The sequence below is a fragment of the Prionailurus viverrinus genome, chromosome D1, assembly GCF_022837055.1.
Source record: "Prionailurus viverrinus isolate Anna chromosome D1, UM_Priviv_1.0, whole genome shotgun sequence".
Taxonomy (NCBI): domain Eukaryota; kingdom Metazoa; phylum Chordata; class Mammalia; order Carnivora; family Felidae; genus Prionailurus; species Prionailurus viverrinus.
The window spans coordinates 55632102-55651702 of NC_062570.1; the positions used below are offsets into that span (position 1 = coordinate 55632102).

A 19601-nucleotide genomic window follows, 5' to 3' on the forward strand; every position below is an offset into this window, starting at 1 on the left:
ATTTACTCTCCTACCTGAAACCACCAATGAAACAACAAAGGTGCACAAGGAAACTTTTGGGGATGATGAGTATGTTCAAATCTTGATTGTGGTGATGGGTTCATGGGAGTACATCTGTCAAAATTTGGCGAATCATACACTTTAAATATGTATAGTTTTTGTACAGCAAAGGAAACCATCAACAACATGAAAAGGCAGCATACTAAATGAGAGAAGATATTTACGATGATATACCTGATAAGGGGTTAATATCCAAAATATGTTAAAGAATTCATACAACTCAACACCAAAAAAACTCTACGAAATCCAATTAAAAAATGGGCAGAGTACCTGAATAGACATTTCTCCGAAGAAGATATCCAGATGGCCAACAGACGCATGAAAAGGTGCTCAACATCACTCATCATGAGGGAAATGCAAATCAAAACTACAATGAGATTATCACCTCACACCAGTCAGAATGGCTAATATCAGAAAGACCAGAAAGAACAGCATTGGTGAGGATATAGAGGAAAGAGAACCCTTGTATACTGTTGGTGCAGCCACTACGGAAAACAGTATGGAGGTTCCTCCAAAAATTTAAAAAAAAAAAAAAAATGCCATAAAATTCAGTAATTCTACTTCTGGGTAGAGAAAGAAAATGGAAAAAAACTAATTAAAAAAGATATATGCACCCCTCTGTTTACTGCAACATTTATAACAGCCAAGATATGGAAGCAATCCAAGTATCCATTGAAAGATGAATGGATAAACAGATGTGGATGCACACAAACACACACACACACACACACACACACACACACACACACACACACAAATGAATATTATGTAGCCATAAAAAAGAATGAAATCTTGCCATTTTTGACAACATGGATGGACCCAGAGGGAGGGTATTATGCTAAGTGGAATAAGTCAGACAAATACAAATACCATATGATTTTACTTACATGGGGAATCTAAAAAATAAAACAGACAAAACAGACAAAAACAGATTCATAAATACTAAGAACAAAGTGGTAGTTGCCAGAGGGGAAGGGGATGGGGGGAATAGATGAAATATTTCAATAAGATTAAGAGGTACCAGATTTCAATAAGATTAAGAGGTTTCAGTTATAAAATAAATAAATCATGGGGATGAAAAAAAGTACAGCCTAGGGAATAATACTCTAACAGCTTTGGATGGTGACAAATGGCAACTACACTTACCATGACAAGCATTCCATAATATATATAAATGTTGAAATCACTATGTTACACACATGAAACTAATAAATTTTGTATGTCAACTATACTTCAATTAAGAAAAATTTTAGGGGCGCCTGGGTGGCTCAGTCAGTTGGGCGACCAACTTCAGCTCAGGTCATGATCTTACAGTCCGTGAGATCGAGCCCCACGTCGGGCTCTGTGCTGACAGCTCAGAGCCTGGAGCCTGTTTCGGATTCTGTGTCTCCCTCTCTCTCTGACCTTCCCCCATTCATGCTCTGTCTCTCTCTGTCTCAAAAATGAATAAAACGTTAAAAAAATTAAGAAAAAAAGAAAAATTTTAAAGACAACAGATTTTTTAAATGGGCAAAAGGCACTTCACAGAAGAAGATACAGGAATGTCCAAGAGGCAATGAAAATGTGCTCAACATCTTTATTCATCAGGTAAATGATCATTAAAACCACAATGAGAGACCACTACATATAGTCCAGAGTGGATAAAATTTTCAAAAAGAATAACACCAAATGTTGTTGAGGATGTGGAACACCTAAAACTTCTATAATAAAATGAGATACCACTTTGGAAAAAAGTCTTGCAGTCTTTTAACGGAAACCAACTCTATTACCTGGCAATTCCACTCCCATGAATTTACCCAAGAAAGATGAAAATGTATGTCTATGCTGGGGCACCTGGATGGTTCAGTTGGTTAAGCGTTGGACTCTTGGTTTTAGCTCACATCATGACCCACACATAGTTTCGTGAGTTCAAGCCCTGCATCGGGCTGGGCTCCTCACTGACAGTGCAGAGCCTGCTTGGGATTCTCTGTCTACCTCTCTCTCCCTCTCTGCCCCTCCTTCAATCACGCTGTATTTCTCAAAGTAAATAAATAAACTTAAAAAGAAAGGAAAAGAAAAGAAAATATATATCCATGAAAAGACTTGTATAAAAATGTTCACAGCAGTTTTATTCACAATAGCCAAAAACTGGAAATAGTCCTGGTATCCATCAACAGGGCAATGGATAAACAAACTAGTATATTCCATACAGTAGACTACTAATCAGCAATAAAAAGGAACAAACTGTTGGGGTGCCTGACTGGCTCAGTTGGTGCAGCATGCAACGCTTGGTCTTGGGGTTGTGGATTTAAGCCTCACGTTGGGTGTGGAGATAACCGAACAATAATCTTTAAAAAATGTTTTAAAAATTAAATAAAAAAGGAATAAACTACTGATACAACAACATGGTTAAATCTCACTGGGTGTGGAGATAACAAAAATAATCTTTTGAAAATTTTTTAAAAATTAAATAAAAAGGAATAAACTGATACAACATGGTGAAATCTCATTTCTCACAAGCATGAATCTTAAGTGCATTAATAAAAAATTTAAATCTTTTTATTTTAACTTCTAATACAGTAAACACTAAAGGATTTAACTCACAGAGCTCTTCAGGGTCCTCAACAATTTTTAAATGTATAAAGGAGATGAGACAAAAAAAGCTTGAGCACTTCATATCTAGTAAAAGTTGAATATGGGCATGCCCTACAATCTAACCATTATACTACTCAATAGACACAAGAACTCTCAAATTTGTGTGTACCAGATGATGTACAAAAATGTTATAACATTTGTAACAGCAAAAACCTGAAAACAACAAAATATCCAATGACTGAAGAATGGATAAATCCATATATTCATATAGTGGAATTCTAAACAGTAAAAATAAATGAACTATAGCTAAACCCATCAACAGAGAAGATTCTTGGGAATATGGATGATACATATTTGACCACAAATTGAGTGAAAAAAGCAAGTTGAAGAATACACACACACACACAGAGACACACACACACATACATATATATAGTACAATTCCACTTATGTAAAATTAAAACAAGCAAACCTAAACAGTATATTCTTTAGAAACACACAGTGGTAAAAAGGTAGGAAATGATAAACACTAAATTAAGGATAGCAGTTACCTCTGGAGAAAAAGGAAGAATATGGAATGAGGGAAAGGCAAAGAGGGAGCTATTATTTAATGAATGCTCTTAACCAAAGAACAGTCCTCCTTTATCAAGGTCATAATTCTCTTCAATCGTCAAGCTTTAAGTTGGACATTCCTACAATAGTGAAAGAAGAGAGAACATCCATCTGATTGGCAAGACTGAATGAACTCCAGTGACCAACTGGATTTCAGACAATAAGACCAGACTGTCCTCATGTCTACTTTACAAGGGGGGTGGGGAGGGTGGAGGAGGGATTGCTACCCAGCAGGTAAAATAGCCTAAAACCATATATTTCATTTTGGGAATACTATCTTATCTAGAATACCTCCTTATCATTTTGTATAAATGAGTAAATGAATGAATTCCAATCATAAAACAATTTTTATAACAGTGTCAAGATTTTAACATGCATAATTTTTAGAGTTCTGTTTTGTTTTCTGAGTTCATTCAGTCTTTCCTCTTGCTGTTAAAAGCAGCTTGCTCTGAAAAGTTAAAGTACTTTAAAAGAGTCCACACCTATCATGAGTCAAAGATTTTTCCAGTCATGCAATTGAATTATTTCAACCTTGAAGTACGTATGTACTTTCACTGGGCAAAATACCTCTTTTGAGTTTCATGAGTACATTATAGGGATAAATAAAATGATGCTTATAAAAATTCTTTGAAATCTTCAGATAGAGGGCCTATATTAAACTTTATTATTCTTTTTAAAGTTTCATCTTCTAAGAATAAAAAGCATGATGTAATTTGGCATACTCGGAGTTTACACAACAGGAAATCAAAATTGCTCAAAACTCAACTTTAGACACTGTTTCAGTGACTTACTGCTGAATAACAAACCACCCCCCAAACTTGATGGCTTCAAAAAACAATTTCTTAAATAAATAAATAAATAAATAAATAAATAAATAAATAAATAAATAAGAAAAAACAATTTATTATCTCTCATGGGAAAAACACATACAATGAAAGGTGCACAGGAATATAAATGTAATACGTAAACAGGCTGTTTTGGCAAAAGTACAGTGTAAGTAGGGAAAGCAGGAATTATAGGGAAAAGGAGGAACACAGACTGAAGAGTTTAGAATAAACTGGATACCACAATGAGCTAAAAGTACACAACCACCAGAATGGCAAAAATTGAAGACTAACCAAATGTTAGTGAGGAAGTGGATGAAATGCTGTGAATGTAAAACGTTACAACCACTTTGAGAAAAGATCTGGTAGTTTCTAATAAAACTTAACACACAACCACCTATGACCCAGTTATTCCAACCCTCAGTATTTACCTATGAGAAATGAAAATACATATCCACAAGACGACCTGTACAAGAATGTTCATAGCAGCTTTATACATAATTATCAAACCTTAAAACAGCAAGGTGTTCATCAGTAGGTAAATCAATAAACTGTGGTATATTCATACAATGGAATATTACCCAGCAATAAAAAGGAATTACCAATACATGCAACATTGCTGAAGTCTCAAAAACATTATGCTGAGTGAAAGAAGTCTTACACAGGAGTGCCTGGGTGGCTCAATCAGTTGAGCATCTGACTCTTGATTTTGGTTCAGGTCATGATCTCATGGTTTGTGAGACTGAGTCCCTGTCAGGCTCTGCGCTGACGGCACTGAGGCTGCTTGAGATCCTCTCTCTCCCTCTCTCTCTCTCTCTCTGCCCCTCCCCAACCAATGTGCATGCATACATGCTCTATCTCTCAAAATAAATAAATTAACTTTAAAAAAAAAAAAAGAAAGAAATCTTATACTAAACAGTAAATACTGTTTGACTCCACTTACATACAGTTCTAGAACAGGCACATCTAATCTATGGTGGGGGAAAAAAAATCAGAATAGTGGTAGCCCTGAAGAGAAGGGGAAGGTGGAGGTAAGAATTAACAGGGAAGGGGCATGAAGAACCTTCTCACTTGATGCTAAAGTTCCATATTCTAATAGAGGTTTTGATTACACAAATGTATCAATTTCTTGAAATTCAGCAAATATACATTTAAGATCTGCACATTACTTCAAATATAAGTTTTACCTCCAAAGAAAAAAACAAAGAATTGAACTTTAATAGATGATATGTATGTTGAAGGATTTAAGGGAAAGTATAAAGATGTTTGCAATTTACTTTGAAATTAATAATGTCAAAAATTTAAATGAACTGATAGAAGAATGGGCAACTGGGTAGACATGCAACAAAACAAAGCATAATAAAACGTTAATAGTAGAATCTAGACAATAGTTGAACAGATAGTCACTGCAAAATTCTTCCGACTTTGTTGTAAAGATATTCATTTAAAAAAAGGGGTTTTCATGCCATGTTAGAATTCGGTCTCTATCCTTCTGTCAACAGAAAGTCCTCTAAGGAAAACAGAAGCACCTAACTGTAAGGAGTAATCAATCAAGGTTTAAAGAGGTATCTACTGGGGCTCCCGGCTGGCTCAGTCGGTAGAGCATGCAACTCTAGATGTCAGGATGGTGAGTTCAAGCCCTACGATGGGCATGGAGCCTACTTAAAATAAAGATTAAATAATAATAATAATAATAATAATAATAATAATAATAATAGAAGAGAGGTATCCACTGAGAGAATGCAGCTACAAATGACAAGGGAACATCATGTGCAAAAGCAATCCCACTGAAAACATCTAAAAATTCTGGTATATTCTTAATATATTCAAACAAATGAAAGAAAGATGAAAGGGAGGAAAAGAGAAGAGAGGAAAGGCCCACTAAAGCAAGGAGTCAATTAGGTCAAGGAGGAGACGTCCCCCCAGAAAAGTTTAACCTTCCTCTACCTCCCCCAAACTCAGTGTTTGCTCTTAAGGCCTTTCAACTGAGGGGATGAGGCCCACCCATATTACTGAAAGTAATCTTTACTTAAAGTCAACTGATTGTAGATGTTGATCACATTTATAAAATACCTTCATAACAACACTTAGATTAGTATCTGATCAAATAAATGGATACGAAAGCCTAGCCAAGTTCACAGAAAAAATTAACCATCACAGATGAGGAGGCCACAACTATAACACAGTATGATTTTTTTTAAAACTTATTTTCACTAGATCCCAATTCAGCTAATATTTTTTTAAATATTTGTTTATTTTGAGAGCGAGCGAGCACATGCACACAGCATAAACAGGGAAGGGGCAGAGAGAGAGGGAGAGAGAGGGAAAGAGAATCTCAACCAGGCTTCATACTGTCAGTGCAGAGCCCACACAAGGTTCAATTTCATGAACCATGAGATCATGACTTGAGTCAAAACCAAGAGCTGGTCAATCAACTGAGCCACCCAGGCTCAGTTGAATTAGGGAATTCAACTAACATTTTTTGCGCACCTAGTATTTGCTAGGCGCTTCACCTCACTGTACACTTTCAAGTGTATCATGCCATTTAATTCTCATAACCCTCTTGGATATCATTATTTTCATATTATAGAAAATAAACTGATACATGGGGTGCCTGGGTGGCTCAGTAGGTTAAGCGTCCAACTTCGGCTCAGGTCATGATCTGTGAGTTCAAGCCCCACGTCGGACTCTGTGCTGACAGCTCAGAGCCTGGAGCCTGCTTTGGATTCTGTTTCTTCCTCTCTCTCTCTCCCCCCCTCCCCTGCTCATGCTCGCTCGCTCTCTCTCTCAAAAATAAACATTAAAAAATTAAAAAAAAAAAAAAAAGAGAAAATACACTGATACAAAGAAGGATTAAGGGATCTGCCCAAAGTCACAACACATTCGATGCAACAAATAGGAATCTTGATTCAGACTCCAAGTCATTATACTATGTACTTTCCCCACAGTAAAACATGTAGGACTTTTGTGTCCCATTAACTGCTTTTGCTGTCTCTTTTGGGCTCTATCATTTTGCTGGGTCCTAAAATCCTAAAATGTGTCTCCATGCCCCTACTTCTTTTAAAATGATCTCTGCATTACCTAAAACCCTCCAAGTCAGGGCTTTTTTTTTTTTTTTCCCCACTGACTGGGAAACAGTTGGCAAAGGAACAGGGTGAACCCAAAATCAAAGAAACAACTTAAAATTTTAACCTAAGATAATAATGCACTGGACAAGATTTTCATTTAAATGTTCACTATTCTATGTATTCTGGCTTAGTAAAGTTCCCCAATTTATTATTTGAGGTATTTGTTCTTCTTATTTACCCACCCACCAATTACTGTTCCATTAAAACAATAAAAATCTATCATTTCTTCCAACATGTGCTACCAAATGACAATTCTTCCTAGTTAGTATCTTTGACAACATGGGTAAAACTAAGTTAGGATGAGACTTCAAAAATGCTCTCAGCCTTCAAGTACTACTAAACACTAATTACTAACTACAGACTTAAGTCTAAAAAGTGGTTTGGTTTGAGCTTGGCAAAAGTGTTAGGAGCAAATGAGAATGAAAACTTTCTGAAATGAAAAAGTAAGTTCAATTTTAAGTTCAATTTTGCTTACTACCCAGGACAATCACTTCCAAGCTCTCCTTCACATGCAGTGTTTTCAGTCTTGTTACTGTGAATAGGGGGCTGGAGGGTTTCAACACCTAGCTTGGTTTTCAAAGTTAGAAACATAGGTTCCAGTACCAGCCCTATGATCCTGAACAAATCACTTATCCTTTTGAACTTGGTTTCCTTACATACAAACAGGGATAACACCTACACATCACAGGAAAAAAAGAATTAAACGTGCTTTGTGAACCTGAACCCTTGTTCTTCCAAGTATAGCTCCAGACCAGAAGCACTGGAATCACTTGAGAACTTATAAGAAATGCAGAATCTAAGGCCACATTCCACACCTACTTAATCAGAATATGCACTCTAACAAGATCTCAAGGTAATTAACATGCACATTTACCTCTGAGAAGCACTGCTGTAAAGCATACTATAGATGTTAGGTATCTTCACCATAAAAATTAGCCCATTGGGAGCTCTTTTCCTTCTGAGGAAGTCCTATGATCTGGTAACTCATTAACAATATGACATCAGCAACACTGACATCATCTTCCTCAGCAGCTACCATTTCCCTGAAAAACTACTGAATATGGATTCTGGCGTAGGTTTTACCACTAATTTGTAACATAATCTTAGGCAAATCACTTCAATACTCAAGGTCTTTCTTCTTACAAAAAAATGAAAGCATCAGACCACTAGTTCCCAACCTGAGGTCCCTGGACCCACTGAGGTCTGAAAAAGTAGTAATGAAGGGAGGCAACATGGTATTAAGAGGCAAGTATGGTATTAAGAACATATCTTTGGAATCAAAAGGCTCCTGGGTCACTTAGGCTCTGCCACTTAATAGTGTGTGACCGAGGGGGACACGTGGGTGGCTCAGTCAGCTGAGTATCCAACTTTGGCTCAGGTCATGATCTCACGACTTTTAAGTTCAAGCCCCGCATTGGGCTCTGTGCTGACAGCTCGAGGCCTGGAGTCTGCTTCAGATTCTGTGTCTCCCTCTCTCTCTGTCCCTCCCCTGCTCATTCTCTATCTCTCAAAAATAAACAAACATTTAAAAAAAATAGTGTGTGACCGAGGGCAAGTTATGCAAGTTATTTAATCTTCCTAAACTGTAATGTCTTAACTGCAAATTAGGATTATAACAGTACCTACCTCAGAGATCAAGCAGTATACTATATGGTTACAACTAAGTGCTCTGCTGGGTAACTTTTTTAGGGTGATAGAAAATCTACGTCTTGACTGCAATGGTGGTTACATAGATATATACACCTGTCAAAATTTTTCAAACCATACACTTAAAATGGATGCAGTTTAAGTAAATTATGCCTCAAAAAACTAATTTTTAAAAAATGTTTATTTTTGAGGGGGGGAGGAGCAGAGAAAGAGGGGAACAGAAGATCTGAAGTGGGCTCTGTGCTGACAGCAGAATCAGACACTTAACTGACTGGGCCACCCAGCCGCCCCACGAAAAGCTAATTTTAAAAGTAAAAAAGAAAAAGAGAGAAAGGAAGGAGAATGTGCTCTAGAGTCAGATTGTGTGAGTTCAAATCCTGGCTCTGCCACTTGCAAAGTAAACAACTTTGTACAAAATTATTTAACCCCTCTATGAGCCCTCAACTTCCACATTTGTAAGACAACTAACAAGAATCTCACTTAAAAGAGCTATTATAAGGATTATAATAGGGATTCTAATGAGATCCTATACACATAGAGCTTTGCATCTATTAACTGTCTCATAATGTTCGCTATTGTTATTTCTACTATTTTCAATATTTCAAAAATCATATTTATCCACAACCAGGCTTTAGTGAAAATATTATGCTGTTTTATTTTGAACTAGAATTATATCAAGACATTACACACCTCACGTGGATCAATACAGTGTGGTAACAGTGACTAGAACTCCTCTGGCAGTTACATGCACCTTTATTTAATTAAGATGGAGATAAAGTACATTAACAACTTACATATAAGTAATAATAAATTACAATTTAAGTAATAATAATAATAATAAATTCATGGGACCCAAGAAAGAAAATAATAAAAGGATTTCTTTCTAATGAACAGGTTTAAATAGCTGCTATGTCACCATATGATCCGGCAATTCCACTGTAGGGTCACAAAGAGATATTTGTACACCCATGTTCATGGCAGCACTATTCACAATAGCCAAGAGGTGGAAACAACCCATATGTCTATCAACAGAGGAATGGATAAGCAAAATGTAGTATATATACATAATGGAGTTTTATTCAGGCTTTAAAAAGAAGGAAATTCTAACTAATGCTACAACATGGATTGACCTACACAGACACTATGCTGAATAAAATAAGCCAGTCACAAAAAGACAAAGACAGCACTGTCTTTATATGAGACACCTAGAGTAGTCAAATTGACAGAGACCCTGGTCACCAGGGTCTGGGAGGAAGAAGGAATGGGCAGTTATTTAATGGGTACAGAGTTACAGTTTTGCAAAATGAAGAGTTCTAGAGATTCATTGCAAGACAACATGAAGGTACTTAACACTACTAAGCTATACATGTTAAAATGGTAAATTTTATTCTATGTGCATTTTTGCACAATTAAACAAATTTAAATAAATAAATAAACTGTATGGCTGTTCTTCCAGTATTAACACTGTAAATAAAGCTTTTATACTTTAAGCTCTTAACGAGTAACTTCTCCTTGTATTCCAACGCACCACATATATACATCCATCACAACACTGGAAACAATTTACTGGCAATCTTTGACTTGTACATATTAAATCTAAATCTTTTTGTACACTGAATTTGGCCCTTCACTTGGCCTCAGTCTTCAGTTGACTTACTACTTTGAGCTATGTGTGAAGCAGTGTTGCTTGCCTGTCAATAACCCTCAGGAAAATCACTGCCTTCCTTAGGTGACAGGAGTATCACCTCTGCCAGCCCACAGAACTCCAGGACCAAAAGAAGCCTGAAGCACACTCACTTACTTGAGGCTACAATTCAGAGAAGATGGGTGGGAGGGGGCCTGGAAAAAGGAAAGAAAAAGAAAGGTAGCAATGAGCCACTAGCAGCTAGATGCCTTGAGTGGCATATGTGTATGGGAGAGAGGCTGGTTGAAGCCTCTCTGGTCTTGTGCTATAGTGTCAAAGAAAAACCCCTTTACCTCATCTAAGCAAATCCCATAATAATGGTATAAAAACTGAGGGTTGTCCTACTTTGTTTCTGTCCAATTCCTATGAATAGGATGGGGAGGGGGACAACAAAGCTACGAGAAGGATGGTATCTACCCAGATTGAATCATTCTAGCCCAAGGACAAAAGGGAGATGGCTGGATGGTCCTACCAGAAGTTACCACCCATTCTCCCCATTCATGAAAGTCTTACTAAGTTACCCCCTCAGACTGAGGTAACCTCTATAAAACCCATAATTAGAAATTATAATTTTTTTTGGCTTTCCAATAAACCCTCCTTCATAATACATCAATTTGGGACATTCTTCTTTCAAGTACATTTTGAGTAATGCGTTTCCCTTGAAAACAGAAAATGCCTAATAGTACTTACCTATTTATACCCCCACTGGCCTATCAGCCACCTTGAACAGGTGACTTTATATAGTTGCATATTCTATACACTATAGTTTATCTGGGTAATTCTCCTCTGAGACCATAATTAAAGGATTCCTTTCCACCTCCCTTTAGTAACATTTCTTCCATGAAACTAACAGTGCTTGAAATTCCACTTCCCACAGAACTATGTGTTAGTAGAAAGAATTGTCAGACCCATATTTGAATACCATTTCTGCCACTTAATAGCTATATGATGCTGAGCAGTTTACTTCACTTCCTGCATCAATAAAGTGGGAAGTCCACGTACCTACTCACTAGGAATGTTGTAAAGAATAGAAATGCACAGGAAATCTTCACTTTAAAGAGTTCTAATATGCACAAATTCCAGGTACACAGTTTAGTTAAATAATTCCAATTCCCCAACAACACAATTCAAATTTCAGGTACCACAGTACATTAACCGTGAGTGACTGAATATAGTGCAAACTTCACGACTAGGTGTTCAGTCCACAAATCACTATGTAAATAATAGAAGCACATCACAATCAGCGCCTAACTGACTTGAAAAGTCACTTCTTTCAAAGTCTGTTGCTGGATTTGACAAAATAAACTGCGAAGGAACAAAAATTAAGCTGATGGTAGACCTCTCATCAGCAATGATAAAAGCCAGGAGATAATGAATAACATATTTAAAGTGCTGAGAGAAAATTAACTCTCTGCCGAAATTTCTTTTTTTTTTAAATTTTTTTTTCTTAATGTTTATTTGTTCTGGAGAGAGAGTGTGTGAGCAGGGGAGAGACAGAGAGAGAGAGAGAGAGAGAGAGAGAGAGAGAGAGAGAATGAATATCTGAAACAGGCTCCAGGCTCCCAGCTGTCAGCACAGAGCCCGACACGGGGATCGAACTCACGAGCCATGAGATCATGACCTGAGCCAAAGTCGGACACTTAACTACAGAGCCACCCAGGCACCCCAACTGCCTAAATATCTAACAATGGATAAGACATCAAAGCAAAAACTGTTGGTGATTATTCACTGCACATCTGTTAATCAGTTCATGTACAGACAGCAAGGCATGTAGCTGAGTTGCTTCCTTGTCTCTGGTGATGAATGTAGGTGATATTTTACAAACATGAATAATCAAAAGAGGGAAATGGCCAATAATGATGAAAGTGTAGCAAAGAAACAAAAAGTGATAATGTTGGAAGTGAAATTCCAATCAAACATAAACGGAGTTATTGAAGAAACCGCCGACACTGACAATGTTGACTGCTGCCATTCCAGAGACTCTAGATATGCAGCCAGAGGAACTTAATGAAGACAAACTTACCCACATAAATGAAGAAAGTGGTTGTGAGAAAAGGATGATGTTTCAAATTATAGTATACTAAACATTAGTTTTACTATTTTTTCATTTCTCTATATATCTATAACCAACAATAAGAGAGTTTATAGTGCTTGACAAAAAAATTTTAAAGGTGACAAAACAATCATAACTTTTCCCATTGATTATTAAGACTACTTTGCCAGGTTTTAACTTGCAAGGTCCTTTGTGCTGTCCTACACAACTATAAAGAGTGAGGACTGCCTGTACCTATAACTTCTGGCACATCAAGGAACACATTATTTCACAACTAAAGAGAAAACCTCTACCTTTACAATCTGCTCAAACAAAAAAGGAATTTGAAAAAAAAAAAAATGAAAAAAAAAACAGAAAAGGAATTTGAAATGATCTTGGGGGATGTTAAGAAGAAAGATTTTCTGGTATTTCAGTGACTAAGAACTGCTGCCATATCTGAACATGCAATTCCCCAAACTCCTCTTTTTATTACTCAAAATACACACAGCCTAGTGCTGAAAGACGGGGTTCATGAATAATTATTCAATTTGTCCGTTGTGACAGTATTCTATTTCACCTGTCCTTACTTCTTGCATGCAGGGACAAAACAATGAGTGTGTGATAGTACAAGATATAGTAGCTTTATTTTTTTTTATCTCATTTAATCTTTATTTATTTTTATTTATTTATTTTTTTAATATGAAATTTATTGTCAAATTGGTTTCCATACAACACCCAATGCTCATCCCAACAGGTGCCCTCCTCAATGCCCATCGCCCACCCTCCCCTCCCTCCCACCCCCCATCAATCATCAGTTTATTCTCAGTTTTTAAGAGTCTCTTGTGGTTTGGCTCCCTCCCTCTCTCTTTTTTTTTTTTCCTTCCCCTCCCCTATGGTCTTCTGTAAAGTTTCTCAGGATCCACATAAGAGTGAAAACATATGGTATCTGTCTTTCTCTGTATGACTTAGCTTTAGAATCAGACCTCAACTTAAACACCATCTCTACATCACTTTTTGCAACCTTAGGTAAAGACTGAAAGAGAGAAGAGGAAGTGCTTAGCAAAGTGTCGTATACAGTAAGCACTTACATATGGCTATTATCATCATTATCTTTACTATCATTAATGTAAATATCTTTACTATCATTAAATATCTTTACTATCATTAATGTAAATATCATAATAATGATATAATTGTATTTATTTTAAACACATCATTATTAACCAGCATATTCTTCAAAGATTAAATTCTCTTACTCCAAAAAATGATGGATACCCTCTGCTTCCTGGGTAAAAAGACTTGACCTCAACTTCCTCCAAATAATTTTCTCCCAAGGCACATGTGCAAAGGGCAGCCAACATTCACTTACTCTCTTCTTGCAACCCTTGATTCCTATGTCAAAACCCACCCTGCAGTCTTCTCAGTTTCCTCCTCTGAGGACATTAAGACCAAAAGCCATTTCCCATTTCTCACAGCTATCTGGCAGAACAGCTATCTTGCACCCTCATAGCTCACATGACTTAACCGTCAGTTTTCTCTTGATTCTAATCCTTGGTTCTAAACTAAGAGCCATTATTACTTATATCCACCCATAAATATGCAAAGGGCCTAAAGGTCAACTAAAGCCAACCCCTTTTCTTTACTAAATAATTCCTCATAAAATACTCATGTGAGTTAGTTCAGTAATGTCTGTTTCAACACTTCCAGTGACCTCCACCTCCAGGCAAGCCATTCCATGCTTATCTTCAGTTAAAAAATTTCCTTAGGCTGAAGCAAAATCTCTCCCCTTACTGTTAGTTTCCATCCATATACTCTAATTCCACATTCTAGAGAAATTTAGAAAGTTTAACTGCTCTGTATGACAGCCCATCCAATGTTTGAAGACCATGGCAATGTCTTCATGTTGTTCTTCCATGTTACACGCTTCCAGTTCAGAAAGCATGATTTTAAGTCCCTTCCTCTCACGGACCTTCTCTGGACCAGGTATGGGCTTGCCAACATGATCTAACAACAAATTGGTAAAGCGCTTCCTTGCCAACATTTGGGCTGCCAAGTAATTATACTACAAGTGATCCCTCTGCCCATATTCTTCCATTATTATATAAAAATTTTTACTTTAGTAGTTCAGGAAACATGACTCTAAGCCCAAATCATGGTTTCAAAGGAATGGTTTGACATCTTGAACACTAACAAGAGTTCGGGTTTCTTTTTTTATTGAGTCAACTACTGTGAAGAGAATCAAGTGGGATCAGCTGGCACGAAACTCTTGCCTCTTCCCTACAAAGCCAAACAAATGTCTGGGAAAAGGCGGTAGCAATGGGAAGGTTAGCTAAGAAGAGTTGCTTCATGCCCCGAGAAAGTGGGTCCAATTAAAAGGCGGCAGTAATAGCCAAAAAAAAAAAAATATATATATATATATATATATACATATGTATGTGTATATATATATATATACACATATACATACATATGTATGTGTGTATATATATACATATATACACACATACATATGTATGTATATGTGTATATATATGTATATATACACGTATATATATATATTCTCTATACTTTGCCAGAAACAGGTAGGTACCGGAAGAAGGATCAAACATTGTGCTCTCAAAATTTAACCCACGTAAAGTGCATAAAAGAAATGGCAGATTTTTCCTGTGCTCTCCTAACTTAGTGGAGTAAGAGCTGGGGAAATACACACACACACACGCACACACACACACCTACCTACCTACATACCTACCTACCTAGTGGAGTAAGAGCTGGGGCAATGCGCGCGCACACACACACACACACACACACACACACACACACACACACACACCTACCTACCTACCTACCTACCTACCTACCTACCTACCTAGGGGGCAATTGGTGCCTGTCAGGGGCAAGCAGTTGGATAAGGATTTTTCCCCAAGTCCTCAGAAGGTGCAATCAGTGGAAGTAGTGTCCTCAAATGAACTCTAACCCTTAGGTAGTAGGAAAGGAAGCAGGCAGAGTGGCACAGGGACTTGGTCCCCTGTGCTCCTGTGAGCCCGACACCTTCCCTGGAGGTGACGAAGAGGTCCGAAGAAAACAGAGAAAAAGGAAAAGACCTGGGAGTTTCCACGTTCGGGGTGAGACTAAGTTAGGACCTGTTCCCTTCTCCTGTGGCCTTAAGGCCGAAGGTGGTGGCAGCAACAGTAGGAGCAGGTGTCCCAGGCCCTCATTCTAACCAGCAGAATCCTCCACTCTCCCCACCTCCTCTAGGGCCGCCCCAGCCTGCCCCACTGCTCCCGTCATAAAGGAATTCCCATCCCCAGTCCTGCCCCTCAGGCCTCCCCTCAGGTCCAGCGGGGGGCTCCCCACTTCTCTTCCGATCCCCAAACTCAACCCTCCCCAACCCGTTCGGACCCCCGCACGCCTCACCCGACACACTGGATTCCCCCATCCGGCTCCCCTCCTCGGCAAAGCTCCCATTCCTGTCCCCAGGCCGGGGCTCCCCACTCCACCTCCCCAGCCAGGCCTGGTGCCTCCCTGGGCGGCCAGGTCCGCCCTCCGCTTTCCTCACGCGGCGTCTCCCCTCGGACCGGCGCCCTCCCTCCCTGCCTCCCGCCTCAGGCCCGGGCGCCCGCACTCACAGAACTCGGCGATGTACCAGGTCACCGCGTAGTTCTCCTCGCACCAGTCCAGCGTGGACGTCGTGGGGCCCCAGTAGCCCTCGCGGTCCGCGGCCGGAGCCATCGCGCACGCAGCCGCCGCCGCCGCCGCCGCCCAGGCGCTCCGCTGGCCGCGATCGGCTCGGCAAGCTCCCAGGCCGGCTCGGGCCCTGCTCTCGCGCCCACCGAACGCTCCGCCCACCCTCTCTCCCTTAGGGGAGGGGCCGGCTCCGTCAGCGGCAGTGCCCGGCGGGAGACCCCGCCCACCGGCGCCTCCAGGCCGCCCTCGCCAGGAGGCGCCCCGCCCACCCCGAGGCCACAGGGGTTCCCCTGGTGGGGGGGGGGGGGGGGGGTTCCTTTTCCCAGGAAAGGGCTGTGATCAGGTCACCGGGAAGACGGTTACCCAGGCTGCCTGTCCCGCCCAGACACGCCCCTGGCTGTAGGCTTGGGGTTTCTGATATCCCTGAGGCTGTTTTCTGTCTGGACGTGTCAGAGACTCTATCTCTTTGTACGTGTGTGTCTGTGTGTGTGGTTTGATTAAACTAAGGCGGGTTGGGTTGAAGCCATCGGCAAGCCCTGGCTTGATAAAACCTGTGCAGAGGCACAGCGTCTTTCTCAGCGTCTTCCTTTGACCGCAGGCCTCAAACGGAACCCAGAAACAGAACTCTCCCAGCCCCGGGGACTCCTAGGAAATAAACAGTGCTTTTCTGATAAAGATATAAGTAAGTGTCTCTTGGGAACAAAGGGAAAGGGCAACAACCCTGGAGCAAAAAAAAAAAAAAAAAAGGCGGGGGCGGGGAGGTTGAGGGCGAGGGCATTCAGATCCTGTAAAAGAATTCAACTAATTTAAAAAAAAAAATGTTTAAAAAAAAAAAAAGGGGCGCCTGGGTGGCGCAGTCGGTTAAGCGTCCGACTTCAGCCAGGTCACGATCTCGGGGTCCGGGAGTTCGAGCCCCGCGTCGGGCTCTGGGCTGATGGCTCAGAGCCTGGAGCCTGTTTCCGATTCTGTGTCTCCCTCTCTCTCTGCCCCTCCCCCGTTCATGCTCTGTCTCTCTCTGTCCCAAAAATAAAATTAAAAAAATATATATATATGTTTAAGAATTCAACTAAAGCAGAGCTTGCATGCCTCAATTCAGGCTTCCAAACCCAGAGGTTTCTACTATCTACCTATAATTGTGCCCTTACTCTCCAGGCAACCAACAGCCTCCCCTTCTTCCAGCCTCAAGACTGTAATACTCCACAGAGTTGCTGGAGGGGTCGTTTAAATGGTTTTGTTTGTTTGTTTTTTGGGTTTGTTTTGTTTTCTTGCAAAGAGAAAGAGCAAGTGCAAGCATGGGAGGGGCAGAGGGAGAGGGAGAGAGAATCCCAAGCAGGCTCCATTCTGTCACTGTAGAGCCAGACAAGGGGCTCTATCTCACAACCATGAGATCATGACCTGAGCCAAAATCAAGAGTCAGATGCTTAACCAGTGAACCACCCAGGTGCCCCTGGAGGGATCTTTAAAAAACAAATTACAACTATCCCTGCCCCTTGTGTTCAGCTATACAAACTCTTCCTTAGCTGGGAATGTACTGGGTCCATTCCATCTCAGCCTTTGCTCTGCTGTTCAGCTGGACTGTCTTCCACTCTTCTCTATTTGGCTCTCACTGGCCCTTTAAAATCTAGCTTCCTGGGGTAACTGGGTCAGTCAGTTAAGTATCTGACTCTTGATTTCAGCTCAGGTTGTGATACCAGGGTCATGGGTTCGAGCCCTGCATGGAGGGAGCATGGAGCCTCTCCTGTCTCTCTTCCCTACTCTCATTCTCTCCCTCTCTCTCTCTCTCTCTCTCTAAAAAAAAAATAAATTAATTAATTAAATTAGCTTCCTGAAGCACTGCCTAATTTTCACCCCAAGAGCTCCCTTGCCCTTTGTCCACATCCTCCAGTGATACATCCTGATCAGAAACCTTGCTGTCCACTCTTTTTTTTTCTTTACTTTTTTTTAAGTTTATTTATTTATTTTGAGAGAGAGAGAGAAAACAAGCAGGGGAGGGGCAGAGAGAGACAGGGAAAGAGAGAATGCCTAGCAGGGTCTACACTGTCAGCGCAGGGGGCTTGATCCCACAAACTGTGAGATCGTGACCTGAGCTGAAAGCGAGAGTCAGGTGCTTAACCGACTGAGCCACCCAGGTGCCCCACTTGCTAGCTGTTCTTTATGGTCCTACCACCCAGGACTCTGCCTGACCACGCAGTTTGAACTGAAGATTGTAGTTAAGGATGGCACAATTGGTATTTTCTAAAGGAACTAGTCGGATAAGGTATAATCAAAGTAAAAGAGAAAATGGGGAAATGAGCCTATGGCCTCTCTGCAAAGTGGCCGTAGCAGACGATAGATGCAAAATCTTTACTTGCAGGGTGCAGAACCTAGGAATAGAGGCAGTGTGTTTTAATAGAAATAGCAGGATATCTGAAAATTCTCTTTTGAACAGCAGGCATGGAGCTTGGCCCTTGGCTGGGTGCTGGGAACACACGGAGGTAAATATAGGAAGAATCCAGGAGGGTAATATACAGAGAAATAAAAGTCATTGAGGCCTGGGGAAACTTCTATTTCTAAGCATTTTTTCAATTTCAACCTCTAAAATTTCTGTTTTGTGTATGTTTTTAAATATGTATAAGAATCATGTGTATATAATGTATAAATGAATAAATATACAGATATTTGTATATTCAAAGTGAATATGCAGAAATATACTCAAAAGTGATTTGCTGGAGTACCTGGCTGGCTCAGTTGGTAGAGCATGGGACTCTTAATCTTGGGATTGTGGGTTCAAGCCCCACTTTAGGTGGAGAGATTACTTAGCAATAAAATCTTTAAAACAGTGATTTGCTGATGAGATTACAACAAAAACAGGGGAGAGGCCACAAAAATAGAGTGTGATAATGTGATAATATTTTGCTAGGACTAAACCAAAAAGTAGGGTGTTGTGGGAACCCCTATGTAGAAAGAACCACTGACCCAGCCAAGTGACTCAAGGCAGGAGATGAAGCCTTGGCTAAATCAATACCCTGCATATTTCATCACATTTTCATCAACAGTGGAAAACAAAACAAAACAAAACAAAACAAAACAAAACAAAACAAAACACCTCTACTGTGACCAGGACAAAATTTAGGAGAGAAAAATTCCCCTGACCAGGAAAGCACTGCGGTAATATCACTTTCAAAAAACAAAATGGATTTCACAGTTCCCTCAGCAACGTCTATCTCTCTGTCTAGCTGACAAGTTTTTCCCAAATATAAAAGCAAATGCATGGAAATGTAGGGACCCTGAAAAGCCAAAACTGGCTTGAAAAAGATCAAAGTCCAAGGACTCACACCTCCCAATTTCAACACTGCAAAGCTATGCTAATCAAG

General features: G+C 39.8%; 1 protein-coding gene across 4 annotated transcripts in view; it reads right to left on the reverse strand.

Moving 5' to 3' along the window:
- The window catches only part of ACER3 (alkaline ceramidase 3), a 190226-nt gene extending 173776 nt beyond the window's left edge, over positions 1–16450 (reverse strand). For 2 of the 4 annotated variants that reach the window (XR_007156240.1, XM_047877779.1), the window contains exon 1: positions 16191–16436. Coding sequence is in view for 1 of the 4 variants with exons in the window: in XM_047877779.1 (XP_047733735.1) it covers positions 16191–16293 (103 nt within the window). In the remaining 3 variants the exon portion in view is untranslated. Of the gene's footprint in view, positions 1–16190 lie in introns of all 4 variants that reach the window. The other 2 variants (XR_007156241.1, XM_047877781.1) reach the window with 2 other exon arrangements.
- Between the last annotated feature and the right edge of the window lie 3151 nt (positions 16451–19601).